The 17,044-nt window shown below is 40.5% G+C and overlaps 1 protein-coding gene across 1 annotated transcript in view; it reads right to left on the bottom strand.

The window, feature by feature from the left end:
* The window catches only part of Alms1 (ALMS1 centrosome and basal body associated protein), a 226,398-nt gene extending 210,923 nt beyond the window's left edge, over window positions 1-15,475 (bottom strand). The window contains 3 exon segments of the mRNA XM_047522128.1: window positions 13,509-13,511; window positions 14,805-15,142; window positions 15,328-15,475. Coding sequence (XP_047378084.1) covers window positions 13,509-13,511; window positions 14,805-15,142; window positions 15,328-15,475 — 489 coding nt within the window.
* Between the last annotated feature and the right edge of the window lie 1,569 nt (window positions 15,476-17,044).

Raw genomic sequence — 17,044 nt, 5'->3', positions numbered from 1 at the left:
ACTAAAGAGAAAATAGAGGAAGTGAAAGATCATTTGAATAAAGAGTTAGAAATCCTTAAAAATAAAAAAAGCAGAAATCCTCAGATGAGGAATCAATAAACCAAATTATAAATTCAATGGAAAGCATCACCAACAGACTAGACCATTGGGAAGAAGAACCTCAGGCACTGAAGACAAAATAATTAATATTCAAAATAAAGTTGACCATGCAGAGAAGATGGTAAGAATCCATAAACAAAACATCCAAGAATTATGGGATACCATAAAAAGACCAAATTTAAGTTATCAGGATAGATGAAGGTGCAGAGATACAAACCAAAGGAATGCACAATTTTTCAATACGTAATATTAGAAAATGTCCCAAAACTAAAGAATAAAATGGAAAATCAAATACAAGAGGCTTACAGGAAAAAGAAAGAAAAGAAAAAAAAAGAAGAAAGAAAGAAAGAAAGAAAGAAGAAAGAAGAAAAGAAAAGAAAAGAAAAGAAAAAGAAAAGAAAGAAAAAAACTGGCGGGCCAAGATGGCGGACTAGAGGGCGCTGCATTTCACGCTGCTCCAGGACACAAGATTCAAAGAGGAGATAGTGAGAGACTTGGGACCAACTCAAAGCTGCCGGTGAGTCTCTCCTGTTGGGGAGGCGTCCCCGATGGGGCGGTAGCCCCGGAACGCAGGGAATTTGTGAAGTGGAGTTGCTCGGCGAGACACCCCTCCCCCCGCTGGAGCGGTAAACACGGACAACTGGGATCATCGTAGAGGAGGCGACTCAGCACAGCGCTTCGACGAGCAGCCGCTGGGGCTCCGGGCGGCTGCCTAGGGAGGAGCTGCGTGGCGAGCTGTTTGGACCCAGAACAACCGCTTCTGAACACCGGGGGGTTGCCCGGAGGAAGAGGAGGAGCGCGGCGGGACGCTTGGTCTGGGAGTGACTGCATCAGAACCACAGGCGGTTGCCAGAGGAGGAGCTGCGTGGTGAACTGTTTGAACTCAGAGCGACCGCTCCTGAGTGCCGGGAGGTTGCCCGGAGGAGGAGGAGGAGCGCGGCGTGTTGCTTGACCTGGGAGTGACTGCATCAGAGCCGCAGGCGGTTGCCGGAGGAGGAGCTGCGTGACAAGCTGTTTGAACTCGGAGCAGCTGCTCCAGAACACTGGTGGCCTGCCTGGAGGAGGAGAGCGGTGGGACGCTTAGTCTGGGAGTGACTGCATCAGAACCACAGGCCGTTGCCAGAGGAGGAGGCGAGTGGTGAGTTGATTGGACTAAAAGCGACCGCGCCTGAACACCGGTGGCCTGCCTGGAGGAGGAGTGTGGTGAGTCACCTGGTCTCGGAGCCACGGCTCCTGAACACCCAGGGGGCTACCCCAAGGAGGAGGAGGAGGAACAGGGCGGGTCACTTGGACTTGGAGTGACTGCCTAGGCTACGGGTGGTTGGCGGGAGGAGGAGACCCGAAGTGAGTTGCTTGGACTCCTAGTGACTGCGTCGGAAACGCGGGCGGCTGTCCGGAGGAGGAGGTGTGTGGCGGGTCTCTGGGTCTCGGAGCTATTGTACGGGGCTCAGGGGAGGGGCTTGCAAAGCCAGGCGATTGGTGCAGAGCAGGGTCCCAGGAGCTAGGTTGCTTCTTGCTGGAAGAGCCGCACAGAGACACGCCTAGGGGCGGAGCGAAGTTTCCAGGGCGGCGGGCAGAGTCTCTGGGAGGGGCAGCCTAAGGAGACTCACCTGCTAAGGGTGAGGCTCCCAGGCCCAGGACGTAGGTCCGGGCCCCTGGGATCATTGCAGAGGAAGACAGCCCAGCCCAGGTGGTGGTTGTAGATTGAGGGGAACCTCTAGGAGGACAACGGACCAGCGAGACGTCCCCACCGAGTGACTCTTTCCCGGCCGGGGGAGGTTTTCCCACAGGGACGGTAAAGCCAGAGACATAGGCACAAACAGGCCTTGCCTCAGCCCGCAGTAGTTCCCCATTGGATGACCATTGGTCAACAAGTGGAGGCACCCCTGCCCACTAGCAGGGAATATACGCCACCTGAGGGTTACCACACCTAGAGAGGCAGCTTCTTCGTGGAGCTCTGCATTATCAACCTCCTCCAAGACTTCAGGCTACTGAAGGATAAGAGGGGATATACTACCAATCTTCAGGGACATTATAAGTTGATAGAGGAAATCTGCAATATCTTAATGACCCACTGATTCCTGAACATATGAGAAACAAGGGAAGAAAATGCCCCAAACAAATCTAGATGTTACATCAATAAAATCCAACGACAGCATGGCAGAAGAAATGACAGAAAGGGAGTTCAGAATGTCATAATTAAAATGATTAGGGAAGCAAACGATGAGATGAAAGAGCAAATGCAGGCATTGAATGATCGCACCAATCGACAGTTAACAGAGCAAATTCAGGAAGCAAAACATCATTTCAATAAAGAGTTAGAGATTTGAAAAAAAACCAAACAGAAATCCTTGAAATGAAGGAAACAATAAACCAAATTAAGAACTCCATAGAAAGCATAACCAATAGGATAGAACAGCTGGAAGACAGAACTTCAGATATTGAAGACAAAATATTAACCTCGAAAACAAAGTTGAACAAACAGAGAAGATGGTGAGAAATCATGAACAGAATCTCCAAGAACTATGGGATATCATGAAAAGGCCAAATTTGAGAATTATTGGGATTGAGGAAGGCTTAGAGAAACAAACCAAAGGAATGAACAATCTATTTGAAAGAAATAATATCAGAAATTCCCAAATCTGAAGAATGAAATGGAAAATCAAGTCCAAGAGGCTTATAGGACCCCAAATACACAAAATTACAACAGACCCACACCAAGGCACATTATAATGAAAATACCTAACATACAAAATAAAGACAGAATTTTAAAGGCTGTGAGAGAAAAGAACCAAATTACATTCAGGGGAAGCCAATACATTTATCAGCAGATTTTCAAATCCAGACCCTAAAAGCTAGAAGGGCCTGGAACAACATTTTTCAAGCTCTGAAAGAAAATGGATGCCAACCAGAATCTTATACCCAGCAAAACTTACATTCAAATTTGATGATGAAATAAGATCATTCCATGATAAACAAAAGCTAAAAGAATTTACAAAAAGAAAGCCAGCATTACAGAACATTCTCAGCAAAATATTTCATGAGGAAGAGATAAAAAACAAAGAAGTAAATCAGCAAAGGGAGGAATTATCCTAAAGGAACTGTCAAATAAAGGAGGAACCAAGATGTGTCAAAAATTTTAAATATGAACCAATGACTGGGAATACAATCATATCTCATAATAACCCTGAATGTTAATGGCCTGAATTCATCATCAAAAGACATAGACTGGCAGATTGGATTAAAAAGAAAGATCCAACAATATGTTGCCTGCAAGAGACTCACCTCATAGAAAGAGATACCCATAGACTAAAGGTGAAAGGATGGGGGAAAACATACCATGCACATGGCTCAGCAAAAAAGCTGGAGTATCCATCCTCATTTCAGATAATGTGGACTTCAAGCCAATGTTAGTCAGAAGGGATAAAGAAGGACATTTCATACGGCTTAAGGGAAGCATAAATCAGCAAGATATAACATCATAAACTCTATGCCCAAACAGTGGCTCATCCATGTATGTTAAACAAATCCTTCTCAATTTTAGAAACCAAATAGACCATAACACAATAATACTAGGTGATTTTAACACGCCTCTTTCACCACTGGACAGATCTTCCAAACAAAAAATTGAACAAAGAAACCATAGATCTCAATAACACAATCAATAATTTAGACTTAACAGACATTTATAGAATATACCATCCAACCAAGAGCGAATACACTTTCTTCTCAGCAGCACATGGATCCTTCTCTAAAATAGACCATATATTATGCCACAAAGCTAATGTCAGCAAATACAAGAAGATAGAGACACTACCTTGTATTCTATCAGATCATAATGGATTGAAGTTACAAATTAATGAAAGAGTAAAAAACAGAAACTACTCCAACACCTGGAGATTAAACAATATGCTACTATATGATGAATGGATACAGAAGATATTAGGAAGGAAATTAAAAAATTCTTAGAGGTAAACAAGAACAAAGAAACATCATATCAAAATCTCTGGGACACTATGAAAGCGGTACTTAGAGGAAGATTTATTTCATGGAGCGCATTTAATAAAAGAAGTAAAACTCAAAAAATAAATGACCTAACACTACAGCTCAAAGCCCTAGAAAAAGAAGAACAGACCAACACCAAAGTAGTAGAAGACAGGAAATAGTTAAACTGAGAGCTGAAATCAACGAAATTGAAACGAAAAAACAATACAAAAAATTGACAAAATAAATAGTTGGTTCTTCGAAAAAATAAACAAAATTGATAGACCTTTAGCCACACTAACAAAGAGAAGATGAGAGAAAACCCAAATCACTAAAATTCGGAATGAACAAGGAAATATCACAACAGACACGACTGAAATACAAACATAATTAGAAGCTATTTTGAAAATCTATACTCCAACAAAATAGAAAATTTCGAAGACATCAACAGGTTTCTAGAGACATATGAATTGCCTAAACTGAACGAGGAGGACATACACAATTTAAATAGACCAATTTCAAATAATGAAATAGAAGAAGTCATCAAAAGCCTTCCAACAAAGAAAAGTCCAGGACCAGATGGGTTCTCAGCCGAGTTCTACAAAACTTTTAAAGAAGAACTCATTCCAATACTTCTCAAAGTATTCCAGAAAATAGAAGAGGAGGGAACTCTCCCAAACTCATTCTATGAAGCCAATATTACCCTGATTCCTAAACCAGACAGAAACACATCAAGGAAAGAAAATTTCAGACCAATATCCTTAATGAACATCGACGCAAAAATTCTCAAAATTTTAGCAAATCGCATACAAAAACATATTAAAAAGATAGTGCACCATGACCAAGTGGGTTTCATCCCAGGGATGCAAGGTTGGTTCAACATCAGGAAATCAATAAATGTCATTCACCATATCAATAGACTTAAAGTCAGAATCACATGATTATTTTGATAGATGCAGAAAAAGCATTTGATAAAATACAGCATCCCTTCATGCTCAAAACACTAGAAAAAATAGAGATAGTGGGAACATTCCTTAACATTGTAAAGGCCATCTACGCTATACCCATGGCTAATATCATTCTAAATGGTGAAAAACTGAAAGCATTCCCTCTAAAAACTGGAACAAGGCAGGGATGCCCTCTTTCACCACTTCTATTCAATATCGTCCTTGAAACTCTACCCAGAGCAATTAGACAGACCAAAGAAATTAAAGGGATACGAATAGGAAAAGAAGAACTCAAACTATCCCTATTTGCTGATGATATGATGGTGTACTTAGAGGAACCAGGAAATTCCACCAGAAAACTTTTAGATCTCATAAGTGAATTCAGTAAAGTAGCGGGATATAAGATCAATGCACATAAATCTAAGGCATTTTTATATATAAGCAATGAATCTTCAGAAAGAGAAATTAGGAAAACTACCCCATTCACAATAGCTTCGAAAAAAATAAAGTATTTGGGAATCAATCTCACAAAAGAGGTGAAAGACCTCTACAATGAGAACTACAGAACACTAAAGAAAGAAATTCAAGAAAACCTTAGAAGATGGAAAGATCTCCCATGTTCTTGGATAGGAAGAATTAATATTGTCAAAATGGCCATACTACCAAAAGTGCTATACAGATTCAATGCAATTCCAATTAAAATCCCAATGATGTACCTTACAGAAATAGAGCAAGCAATTATGAAATTCATCTGGAAGAATAAAAAACCCAGAATAGCTAAAGCAATCCTTGGCAGAAAGAGTGAAGCAGGGGGTATCGCAATACCAGATCTTCAACTCTACTACAAAGCAATAGTAACAAAAACGGCATGGTATTGGTACCAAAATAGAAAGGGGGATCAATGGTACAGAATAGAGGACACGGACACAAACCCAAATAAATACAATTTTCTCATACTAGACAAAGGGGCCAAAAATATGCAATGGAGAAAAGATAGCCTCTTCAACAAATGGGCTGGGAGAATTGGAAATCCATATGCAACAGAATGAAACTAAACCCATATCTCTCACCATGCACGAAACTAAACTCAAAATGGATTAAGGATCTCGGAATCAGACCAGAGACCTTGCATCTTATAGAAGGAAAAGTAGGTCCAGAGCTTCAACATGTCAGCTTAGGACCAGACTTCCTCAACAGGACTCCCATAGCACAAGAAATAAAAGCAAGAATTAATAACTGGGATAGATTCAAACTAAATAGCTTTCTCTCAGCAAAGGAAACTATCAGCAATGCAAAGAAAGAGCCTACAGAGTGGGAGAAAATCTTTGCCAATCATACTTCAGATAGAGCGCTAATCTCCAGAATCTATAAAGAACTCAAAAACTCTACACCAAGAAGGCAAATAATCCAATCGACAAATGGGCTAAGGAAATGATAGACACTTCACAGAAGAAGATCTACAAGCAATCAACAAACATATGGAAAAATGTTCAACATCTCTAGTATAAGAGAAATGCAAATCAAAACCACCCTAAGATTCCATCTCACCCCAATTAGAATGGCAATTATCAGAATACAAGCAACAATAGGTGTTGGCGAGGATGTGGGGAGAAAGGTACACTCTTACATTGCTGGTGGGGCCGCAAATTAGTGCAGCCACTCTGGAAAGCAGTGTGGAGATTCCTTAGAAAACTTGGAATGGAAATACCATTTGACCCAGCTATCCCACTCCTTGGCCTATACCCAAAGGACTTAACATCAGCATATTACAGAGATACAGCCACATCGATGTTCATAGCTGCTCAGGTTCACAATAGCCAGATTGTGGAAACCAACCTAGATGTCCTTCAATTGATGAATGGATAAAGAAAATGTGGTATATATATATAACATGGAATATTACTCAGCCATAAAGAATGATAAAATTATGGCATTTGCAGGCAAATGGATGAAACTGGAGAATATCATGCTAAGTGAGATAAGCCAATCTCAAAAAAACCAAAGGAAGAATGATATCGCTAATAAGTGGATGATGACACATAAGGGGGGGTGGGAAGGGTTTAGTGTTGGGGTTGGAGTTGGGTTAGGGAGTGGGGCAGGAATGGAGGAAGGAAGGACTGTATAGATGGAGGGGAAGGGTGGGAGGGGAGGGGGGAAGGGAAAAAATGGCAGAATGAATCAAACACATTACCCTATGTAAATTTATGATTACACAAATGGTATGCCTTTACGCCATGTACAGACAGAGAAACAACATGTATCCCATTTGTTTACAATAAAAAAAAAAAAAAGAAAGAAAGAAAAAAAACTTAAAAAAAAGAAGCCAGGACCCTAAATGTACAAAAATTACAGCAGACCCACACCAAGACACATTATAATGAAAATGACTAAAATACAGAATAGAATAAAACTTTAAAGGCCATGAGAGAAAAAAAAACAAATTACATATGGGGGAAACCAATTCGGATCACAACTGATTCTCAACCCAAACCCTCAAAGCTAGGTGGTCATGGAACAACATATTTCAAGTTCTGAAAGAAAATGGATACCAACCAAGAATTTTATACCCAGCAAAATTACGTTTCAGATTTGAAGATGAACAAAAACCTTCCATGATAAATAAAAGAATTCACAATTAGAAAGCCTGCACTACAGAATATTCTCAACAAAATATTCCAAGAGGATCAAGAGGAAAGAAAAGTGAAAACCAGTAAAGGGAGGAACTACACTAAAGGAATAGTCATCAAAGGAGAAACTAAATCAAATTAAAAACCAGAAATAAACCAAATGGCCAGGAATACAAATCATATCTCAATAATAACCTTGAATGTTAATGGCCTAAACTCATTAATCAAAGACATAGACTGGCAGACTGGATTAAAAAACAGACCCAACAATACGCTGTCTCCAAGAGACTCACGTCATAGGCAAAGACATCCACAGACTAAAGGTGAAAGGATGGGAAAAAACATATCATTCATATGGACTGCGTAAACAAGCAGGGGTTTCCATCCTCATATCAGATAAAGTAAACTTCAAGCAAGTAAATCAAAGGGACAAGAAGGACATTTCATTCTGCTAAAGAGAATTATATATCAGCAAGTCATATGACTGTAAATATTTATGCCCCAAACAATGAATCATCTACATACATCAAACAAACACTCTCAATTTCAAGAATCAGACCACAACACAATACTACTCGGTGACTTTAACACACCTCTCAACTGCTGGACACTTCTTCCAACAAAAACTAAATAAAGAAACTATAGAACTAAATAATACAATCAATAATTTAGATTTAATAGATATATATAGAATATTTCATCCATCAACAAGCAAAAACACGGCTGGGGAGATAGCTTAGTTGATAGAGTGCTTGCCTCGCAAGCACAAGGCCCTGGGTTCAATCCCCAGCACTGCCAAAAAAAAAAAAAAAGCGAAAACACTTTTTTCCTGGCAGTACATGGATCCTTCTCTAAGAGAGACCACGTCTTATGCAGCAAAGCACTCTTAGTAAATACAACAAAATGGAGAAAATACCCTGCATTCTATCAGATCCATTTAATGGACTAAAATTAGAATCACGCTAAATAAAAAATAGAAGCTACTCTAATACATGGAGACTAAATAATACACTACTGAATAATAAATGGATAGTAGAAGAAATTAAGGATGAAATAAAAAAGAATTAGAGGTAAATGAGAATACTGATACAACATACCAAAATCTCTGGGACACTAGGAAAGCAGAACTAAGAAGAAAGTTTATTGCATTGAGCTCATTTATTAAAAGAATTAAAAAGACAACAAATAAATGACCTAACATTACATCTCAAAACACTAAAAAAGGAAGAACAAAATAAGCACCAAAAACAGAAGACAGGAAATAATTAAAATCAGTGAAATTAAAACAACTGAAAACAGTGACATAACAAAAAGTTGGTACTTTGAAAACTGATAAACCCCTAGTCACACTAACAAAGAGAAAAAGAGAGAAAACCCAAATTGCTAAAATACATGATGAAAAAGGAAATACCACAATGGACACAATTGAAATACAGAAGATAATTAGAAACTATTTTGAAAATTTATACTCCAATAAAAATAGAAATACTGGAGACATCAACCAATTTCTAGAAACATATGACCTACCCAAACTGAAATCAGTAGATAATACACAATTAAACAGACAATTTCAATAATGAAATAGAAAACAACATCAAAAACCTGCTAATTAAAAAAGCACAGGACCAGACAGATCTCAGAGCCGGGTTCTACGAGACTTTCGAAGAAGAATTAACACCAATACTCCTCAAATTATTCCATGAAACAGAAAAGGAAGGAACCCTTCAAACTCATTCTATGTGGCTAACATCACCCTGATACCAAAACCAGACGACGACACATCAAGGAAAGAAAACTTCAGACATATCCCTGATGAACAGAGGCAAAAATTCTCAATAAATTCTGGCAAATAGCACACAAAAACATATTAAAAAGATAGGGCACCGTGATCAGGTGGGGTTCTCCAGGGATGCAGGGTTGGTTAAACACACTGAAATCAATGAACGGAATTCATCATATCAACAGACTTAAAAATAAGAATCATATGATCATCTCAATAGATGCACAAAAAGCATTTGAGAAATACAGCACCTCTTCATGTTCAAAACACTAGAAAAACTAGGGATAGTAGGAATATACCTCAACATCATAAAAGCGATATACTAAACCAAAGGCCAACATCATTCTAAATGGGAGAAAAACTGAAAGCATTCCTTCTAAAAACAGGGAACAAGACAAGGATACCCTCTTTCCACTTTTATTCAACACTGTCCTTGAAACCTAGCCAGAGCAATTAGAAAACAAAGAAATTAAAGGTATACAAATAGGTAAAGAAGAACTCAAACTATCACTATTTGCGGATGACATGATTATATTTAGAAGATCCAAAAATACTACCAAAAAAAAAAGCTTCTAGAACTAATAAATGAATTCAGCAAAGTAGCAGGATATAAAATCATACCTATAAATCAAATGCAATTCCTATACATCAGTAATAAATCCACTGAAAGAGAAATTAAGAACTACCCCATTCACAGTAGCCTCAAAAAAAATAAAATAAAATACTTGGGAGTCATCTAACAAAAGAGGTAAAACACTTCTACAATGAAAACTACAGAACACTAAAGAAACTGAAGAAGACCTTAGAAGATGGAAAGACCTCCCATGCTCCCAGATAGGCAGAATTAATATTGTCAAAATGGCCATACTACCAAAAGCATTACACAAATTAATGCAATTCCTATTAAAATCCCAATGACTTCTTCATAGAACTAGAAAAAGCAATCATGAAATTCACTTGGAAAAATAAAAGACCCAGAATAGCCAAAGCAAACCTTAGCAAGAAAAGTGAAGCAGGAGACATCACAATACCATACCCTCGAACTACACTACAGAGCTATAGTAATAAATACAGCATGGTATTGGCACCCAAACAGACACACAGACCAATGGTACAGAATAGAAGACAGAGAGACAAACCCACATAAATACAGTTATCTCACACTAGACAAATGTGCCAATAACATTCACTGGAGAAAAGACAGAATACTCAACAAATGGTGCTGGGAAAAATGGACAGCCACATGTAACAAAATGAACCTTTATCTTAAACCTTTATCTTTCACTCTGCACAAAACTCAAAGTGTGTCAAAGACTTAGGAACTAGAACTGAGAACCTGTGCCAAATAGAAGAAAAATCAATAAATAGTGTGGTTTCAAACTAAAAAGCTTCTTCTCAGCAAAAGGATCAATAATGTGAATAATCCAATCAATAAATGGGTTAAGGATCTGAACAGACACTTTACAGAAGACAATCAATCAACAAATATATGAAAAAGTGTTCAACACACGTGCAATTAGAGAAATGCAAATCAAAACTACTCTAAGATTTCATCTCACTCCAATTAGAATGGCAATTATGAAGAATACAAGCAACATTAAGGGTTGGCGAGGATGTAGGGAAAAAGGTACACTCGTACATTGTTGGTGGGAATGCAGACTGGTACAATCATATGAAAAGGAGTATGGAGACTCCTCAGAAAATTTGGAATGGAACCACCATTTGACCCAGTTATCCCACTCCTCGGTTTATATTCAAAGGACTTAAAATCAACATACTACAGTGACGCGGCCACATCAATGTTTATAGCAACTCAACTCACAAGAGCTGAACTATGGAATTAACCTAGGTGGTGTCCCTGAACAGAAGAATGGATAAAGAAATGTGGTGTGTGTGTGTGTGTGTGTGTGTGTGTGTGTGTGTGTTAGAATATTACTCAGCTTTAAAGAAGAATGAAATTATGGCATTTGCTGGTAAATGGATGGAGTTGGAGAATATCATGCTAAGTAAAATAAGCCAAACCCAAAAAACCAAAGGTCTAATGTTTTCTCTGATATGTGGATGCTCTTTCACAATAAGGTGAGGGGGAGGCGCTAGGGAAGAAGACAATCACTTTAAGTAGAGGGGAGTGAAGGGAGGGGAAGGGGTATGGGGGTAGGGAGGATAGTAGGGTGAAACAGACATTATTACCTCATGTGCATATATGACAGTATGACTAAGGTGATCCTGTAATATGTACAATGGGGAAAATGAGAGGTTGTACTCCATTTATGTATGATTTATCAAAATGCATAAATGCATTCTACTATCATGTATAACTAATTAGAACAAATAAAAATTTAATAAAAAAAATACACTTACAAGCTTAAAAAGAAAGGGAAGACTAATAACGTCCAGTGACACAGTCCACAAAAAATTATGTTCACCAACGTGGCCCAAAAATTTAGGTTTAACAATTACAAGGGGAGGTAGTATTTGAAATGGTCCTTGCTGAATGGTTTGCAGGACCAGCATGAAAACAAAAACAGCAAAGGCTCTGAATTCCTCCCTTTCCTTATCTCTTAAAAAGACTTCAACTGGCCAGCTGCAGCAAAGTGCTTCCCTAGCATGTAGCATGAGCAAAGGCCTGAGTTTGATTCTTGGCAGTGCAAAATAAAAATTTGAAAATTCATAGCTCGTAAATTTCTAGCAAGGAACACTGAACCTTTATTCCTTTAAACACTTTCCAATTTATGCCAGTAAGTTTTCATGTCAGTGAACTAAAGGAAAAACTAGCTTAATACTCATTGCATCACCTTAACGCTACCTTTAATACAGAGGACCATCTACACCTTCATGTATTTTCTAAGGTAAATAATAACTCATTTCTCTAAAAAACAAAAACAAACTAACAAAAAGCCCTTGTGGGGGTGGGGAACACTGGACTCTAAGAAGCAAAGTTTTTCTATTACACATAGGTAAGTCACTGTTACAATTTTCTGACAGTGTCTGCACTAAGAGTTAAAGCGAGTTCATTTAGAATTCCTACTGCAGGCCTGAAGGTATAAATTTAAATATTCATCATTATTCAAATAAGATGTCATAAAACAAAGGCTGGGGATATAGCTCAGTTGGCAGAGTGCTTGCCTTACAAGCACAAGGCCCTGGGTTCAATACTCAGCACCACAAAAAACTAAATAAATAAATAAAAGTCATAAAACAAAATAAGCATTCAAAAGTAAGGTTTAAATTATGGTCTATGTGTAGATGACTTACAAGTTAAAAATCTCTAGTCAGATCCTCTCCTCTAATCTTCAAAACTAAATTCATAATCTTAGCACTCACCTAATCAATTTCATTACCTTCTCCATGGCTACTACCCCACCATAAACTTGGCCATATCTCAATATCAGCACAAGCATTCACTCAATAACCTAACATGTGGACACTTTACATGTCATGTCCAATATACTACTAAGTGTGATGATCTTGTCTTAAAAGTATCTCTTGAATCTGCCCACTTTTTCCCTATATCCACCAATACTTCCCTATTCCAAAATATCATCTTTTGCCTGGCAATTCTGCAGTGGCCTCCTAATTAGTGTCCCTTATCTATTACTGCTGTTCCCTATGCCACACTGCTATCACAGCAGTTCATTCTGCTACAGTGATCTTTCTGAAGCACAAATCTTATACACCCCTTTGTTTAAAACATTTTCACTGACTTCCCAAAGCTCCAAGGATAAAGCTCCTAAATCCCTGGCACAGCACACAAAACCTTGCAGTCTGTACTCAAACCACATTGGCCTTTAGTTCCTTGAAAATGCCAGGCGTGGAGCTGGGCATGTGGCTCAGTGGTAGAGCGCTCACCTAGAACATGAGAGTCACTGGGTTTGATCCTCAGCAACACATAAAAATAAAATAAAGACATTGTGCCCATCTACAACTAAAAATATATTTTAAAATAAAGAAGAAAATGCCAGGCTTACTCTAAACATTATCTTTCCTCATGCTTTTTCCTCAACTAGAAGGCTCTTTCTTGTCTTCTGCCTACTTAACCTTAGTCTGTCTTCTGATATGTTTTACCATTACCTTCTCAAGGAATTTCCCCACCTTCAGTGACAAGGTCAGGTCACCTTACTATACACTAAAACAATTACTTTCATAGTACTTCAGCACCACATCAGTTTTACTTTTATGTCATATGTCATCATCTGAATTTTATCTGCCTCCCTCTCTAGACTCCAAACGCTAGGAAGGCAGGAACCAATACGTTTGTGTTCATCAAGGTTTCCTTAGCATCCAGCAATGTGTGGCACATGGTGAATACTTAATATTTGCTCAATGAATTACATACCCACTGGAATGTTTACCAGGAAAAACAACATCTGCTCTTTACTGATCACCAGTCTACAACATCTCTGTGATGATGGAAATATATATATATCTGCTTGTCCAATGATAGCCACTAGCCAAGCCTGGCTAAAGAGCACTTGAAAAGTGATTGAAACAATGAAGACACTCAATTTCTAATTTTATACCCCACCCCCAATTTCGTGCAGAGGATCAAACCCAGGGTCTTGCACATATTAGGCAAGCACTCTACCAGTGAGCTACGCCTCCCAACCCCTCTAACTTTATTTATTCTTAACTAAGATATAAAAAGTCACACATGGCTAGCGGTTCCTTTGAACAACACAGGACTTGCTTCTTGTAAAGCAATAAATTTAAATGCATCATTACTTTCAAAATGATCTTTGCCGACCAACCACAAAAAGCTCTTTATCCATTCTGAATTACATTGTGTTTGAGGCTGTATCACAAGTCTCTTGCATTCTAAGTTCCTCCAAAAGCTGGGAACACATTTATAATACAAGGAGGGTCCAGAGAAGAGCAGTCTGCAGGAAGCCTGGCAAGACCAGCTGATCACGCAGTGGACATATTCAGTCTATTTCTTTAAGGGGACTCCTGTACTTCAATTAAACTAATCTGCTAATTGTCTCCTCAACAAGTTATTCCCTGGCAGCACTCTCTCCCAGTCTTACACCGCCTTTCCCTTTCCCTGAGGGCACAAAAAGCCCCACCTGCCTCTCAAAAGCGTCTAACTATACCACTCTGGGAATACTGGCTCCCCGAACATCCTGTCCTAGTTTTAAAAGACCCGAAGATCCAACCAGAGGGAGGAAACTGAAGAAAAAACCGGGAACCTGCAATAGTCGGACAGCACTGGGCTGGAGTCGGGGGCCCGGAAGGCGAGCAGCCACCACCTTGAAGGCGCGCTTTTTATCTGTCAGGCACCGGTGACAAGCAGCGCGAGGGCAGCGCGCTCTCAGGGCCCGGATCCCCGCGGCCCTTCGGTCGCCCCACAACCCACGGCGGCCGCCTCACCTCGGAAGAGGTACTGTCGCTCTGTGAGTAGCGCTGCCTCGGCGGCGGTGGCGGTGGCGGAAAAGTCACGCCGGGGCGCGCCTGCAGCCAAGCCTTGGCCTCCTCGTCTTCCTCGTCGTCCGTACTCTCCAGTGGCTGGTACTCGTAGGTCAGGCCGGAGTCTAACTCCGGCTCCCGCTCCCGCTCGGGCTCCCGCTCGGGCTCCCGCTCGGGCTCCCGCTCCGGCTCCCGCTCCGGCTCCCGCTCCGGCTCGGGCTCCGCCTCCTCCACCACTATGGTCTCTTCGGAGTTCGCGGCCCTATCCGTCTCCGCCGCGGTCGCCACCGCCACCGCCGCCGCTGCCGCCGCAGCCGCCGCCGCCGCCTCCTCCGCCTCCTCCTCCTCCTCCAGCTCGCCGGGCCACGGTAGATCTTCAGGCTCCATGTTAGCTTCTCGCTCCGGACGGCTGAGGAGGAGGGGGGGGGAGGGGAGGGGAGGGGAAGAGGGCTTACTGGCGGTTGTGGCCCTGCGCAGGCGCAAATACCGCCACCGCCTCCCGCTGGGCGGGGCTGGAAGGGAGGGCGCGCGTTGCTAAGGACGCCCCGCAGGGCTGGCGGAAAAGCCCCAGGTGGGGGGAATCGCGAGAGGCGACAACACCGCTTCGCCCCGTCATCGGCTGGGACCTTGCTCATAGTACTGTAAGCTCACAATAAACCCGTACTGGGCTCCTCTTGGGGCGCGGAGGGCCCCACACAGAGAATTTAGCCTCGATTTTTGACCCTGCACGGAGGAGAGGTCAGATCCTAGAATAAACCCAAGATAACCACACTCGCAAATTATAGATTTTTTAAAGTTTAGTACCATTGTAACAGGCTGTATAGGGGTTGCTTGAAACCTAACGTGGAGAGGAGAGGGGTTAAGAAAAGAATAGGGTGCTGGCATCGGGAAGATCGGAGTTAGAATCCTGGTATGACCACTTAGAGTGGTGTGGCTCTAAGTATCTACAAAATGAGGATAATGGGATGATTGTGCTAATTAAAGGAACTAACCAAAGTAGAGATAGGAGAGGGGGGAAGGGAGGGAACATAATACCTAGAGTCAGACAATATTATTACCAGATCAGCAATGATGAAAATTGAAGATTGATGACCTATGGCCTGATTTTGTCTCCCTTGACTGAAAAGGGGATAGGATAGAACTGAGAAATTTATGGCATCTGAAAACTGGTCTGATACTAATAAGTAAGCCTCAGTGTTAGTAGGAGCTGACCTGGCATTCTTTTATTGAGTACAAATAAGCTCACACCACGCTGTCTTAATCTGTTTTCTGTTGCTAGTAACACAATACCACTGGGTATGTCTTAAATAAGGAGGTTTTGGGGGGGCTCACATTTCTGGAGGTCCAAAGCTGAAGGACAGCATCTGGTGATGTCCTGAGGCAGGGAATCACACAGCAAGAGGCATGTGTGTGTGTATATATTCTCTGTCTCTCTCTCCTGTTATAAAGCCACCCGTATTCAATAATGGAGATTTCACCCTGATGACATTATCTAGTCCTGGTCACCTCCTAAAGGCCCCTCCTCTAAACACCATATTCAGATTGTTTTCCACTCTCTTAATATCTCACAATGGTGATTAAACTCCAACATGCATTTCAAAGGGAACAAATCATATTCGAATCATAATAAACACCATCATCATGCAAGATCATTCTGTGACTGTGGTGAAGTGAAACAAAAAGCAAGACCACCACATAATCTCATTTAAACACAGACAAAAAAAATGTTGATATGCAAATTACAAACATACCAAACATCCTTCTTCTCTTTCATCTCATTTGAGCATTTTACTAATTAATAGCTCTAGCATCACTATGTTCTCCTAGGTAAGATTCATTAAGATATTCAATCATAAAATTGCCTCTATCCTTGACAGTATCATTTCAAAGCAAAGTCCTGCCTCTTTAAAATATTTTTCAGCCCTGCTTCTTTAAACCTTCCCCCAAATCACTCAAAACATTCCAAATCCTATAACTTCTAATAGCATTCTCTTACAGAGATACCCCATGATTGGCCGTGGTGTGTATTCTCCCTTGTTGCAACACACAAATTCAACTTTGTGCTCCTGTGATCTTTGGCCAAAGAGCAATGATAAGAAGGTGATGATGTAAGTTCTGTAACAACTTCAAATTTACTATGAGTGGGGCACATTCCCAGTGACAGAATTCTGATTTCTGCTCTGAAGCACAGTGCCTCCTAATCA

This window comes from Sciurus carolinensis, chromosome 13 (genome assembly GCF_902686445.1).
Source record: "Sciurus carolinensis chromosome 13, mSciCar1.2, whole genome shotgun sequence".
NCBI classification, from domain to species: Eukaryota; Metazoa; Chordata; class Mammalia; order Rodentia; family Sciuridae; genus Sciurus; species Sciurus carolinensis.
The sequence above is the reverse complement of the archived record's forward strand: the minus strand, read 5'-3'. Positions and strand labels throughout refer to the sequence as shown.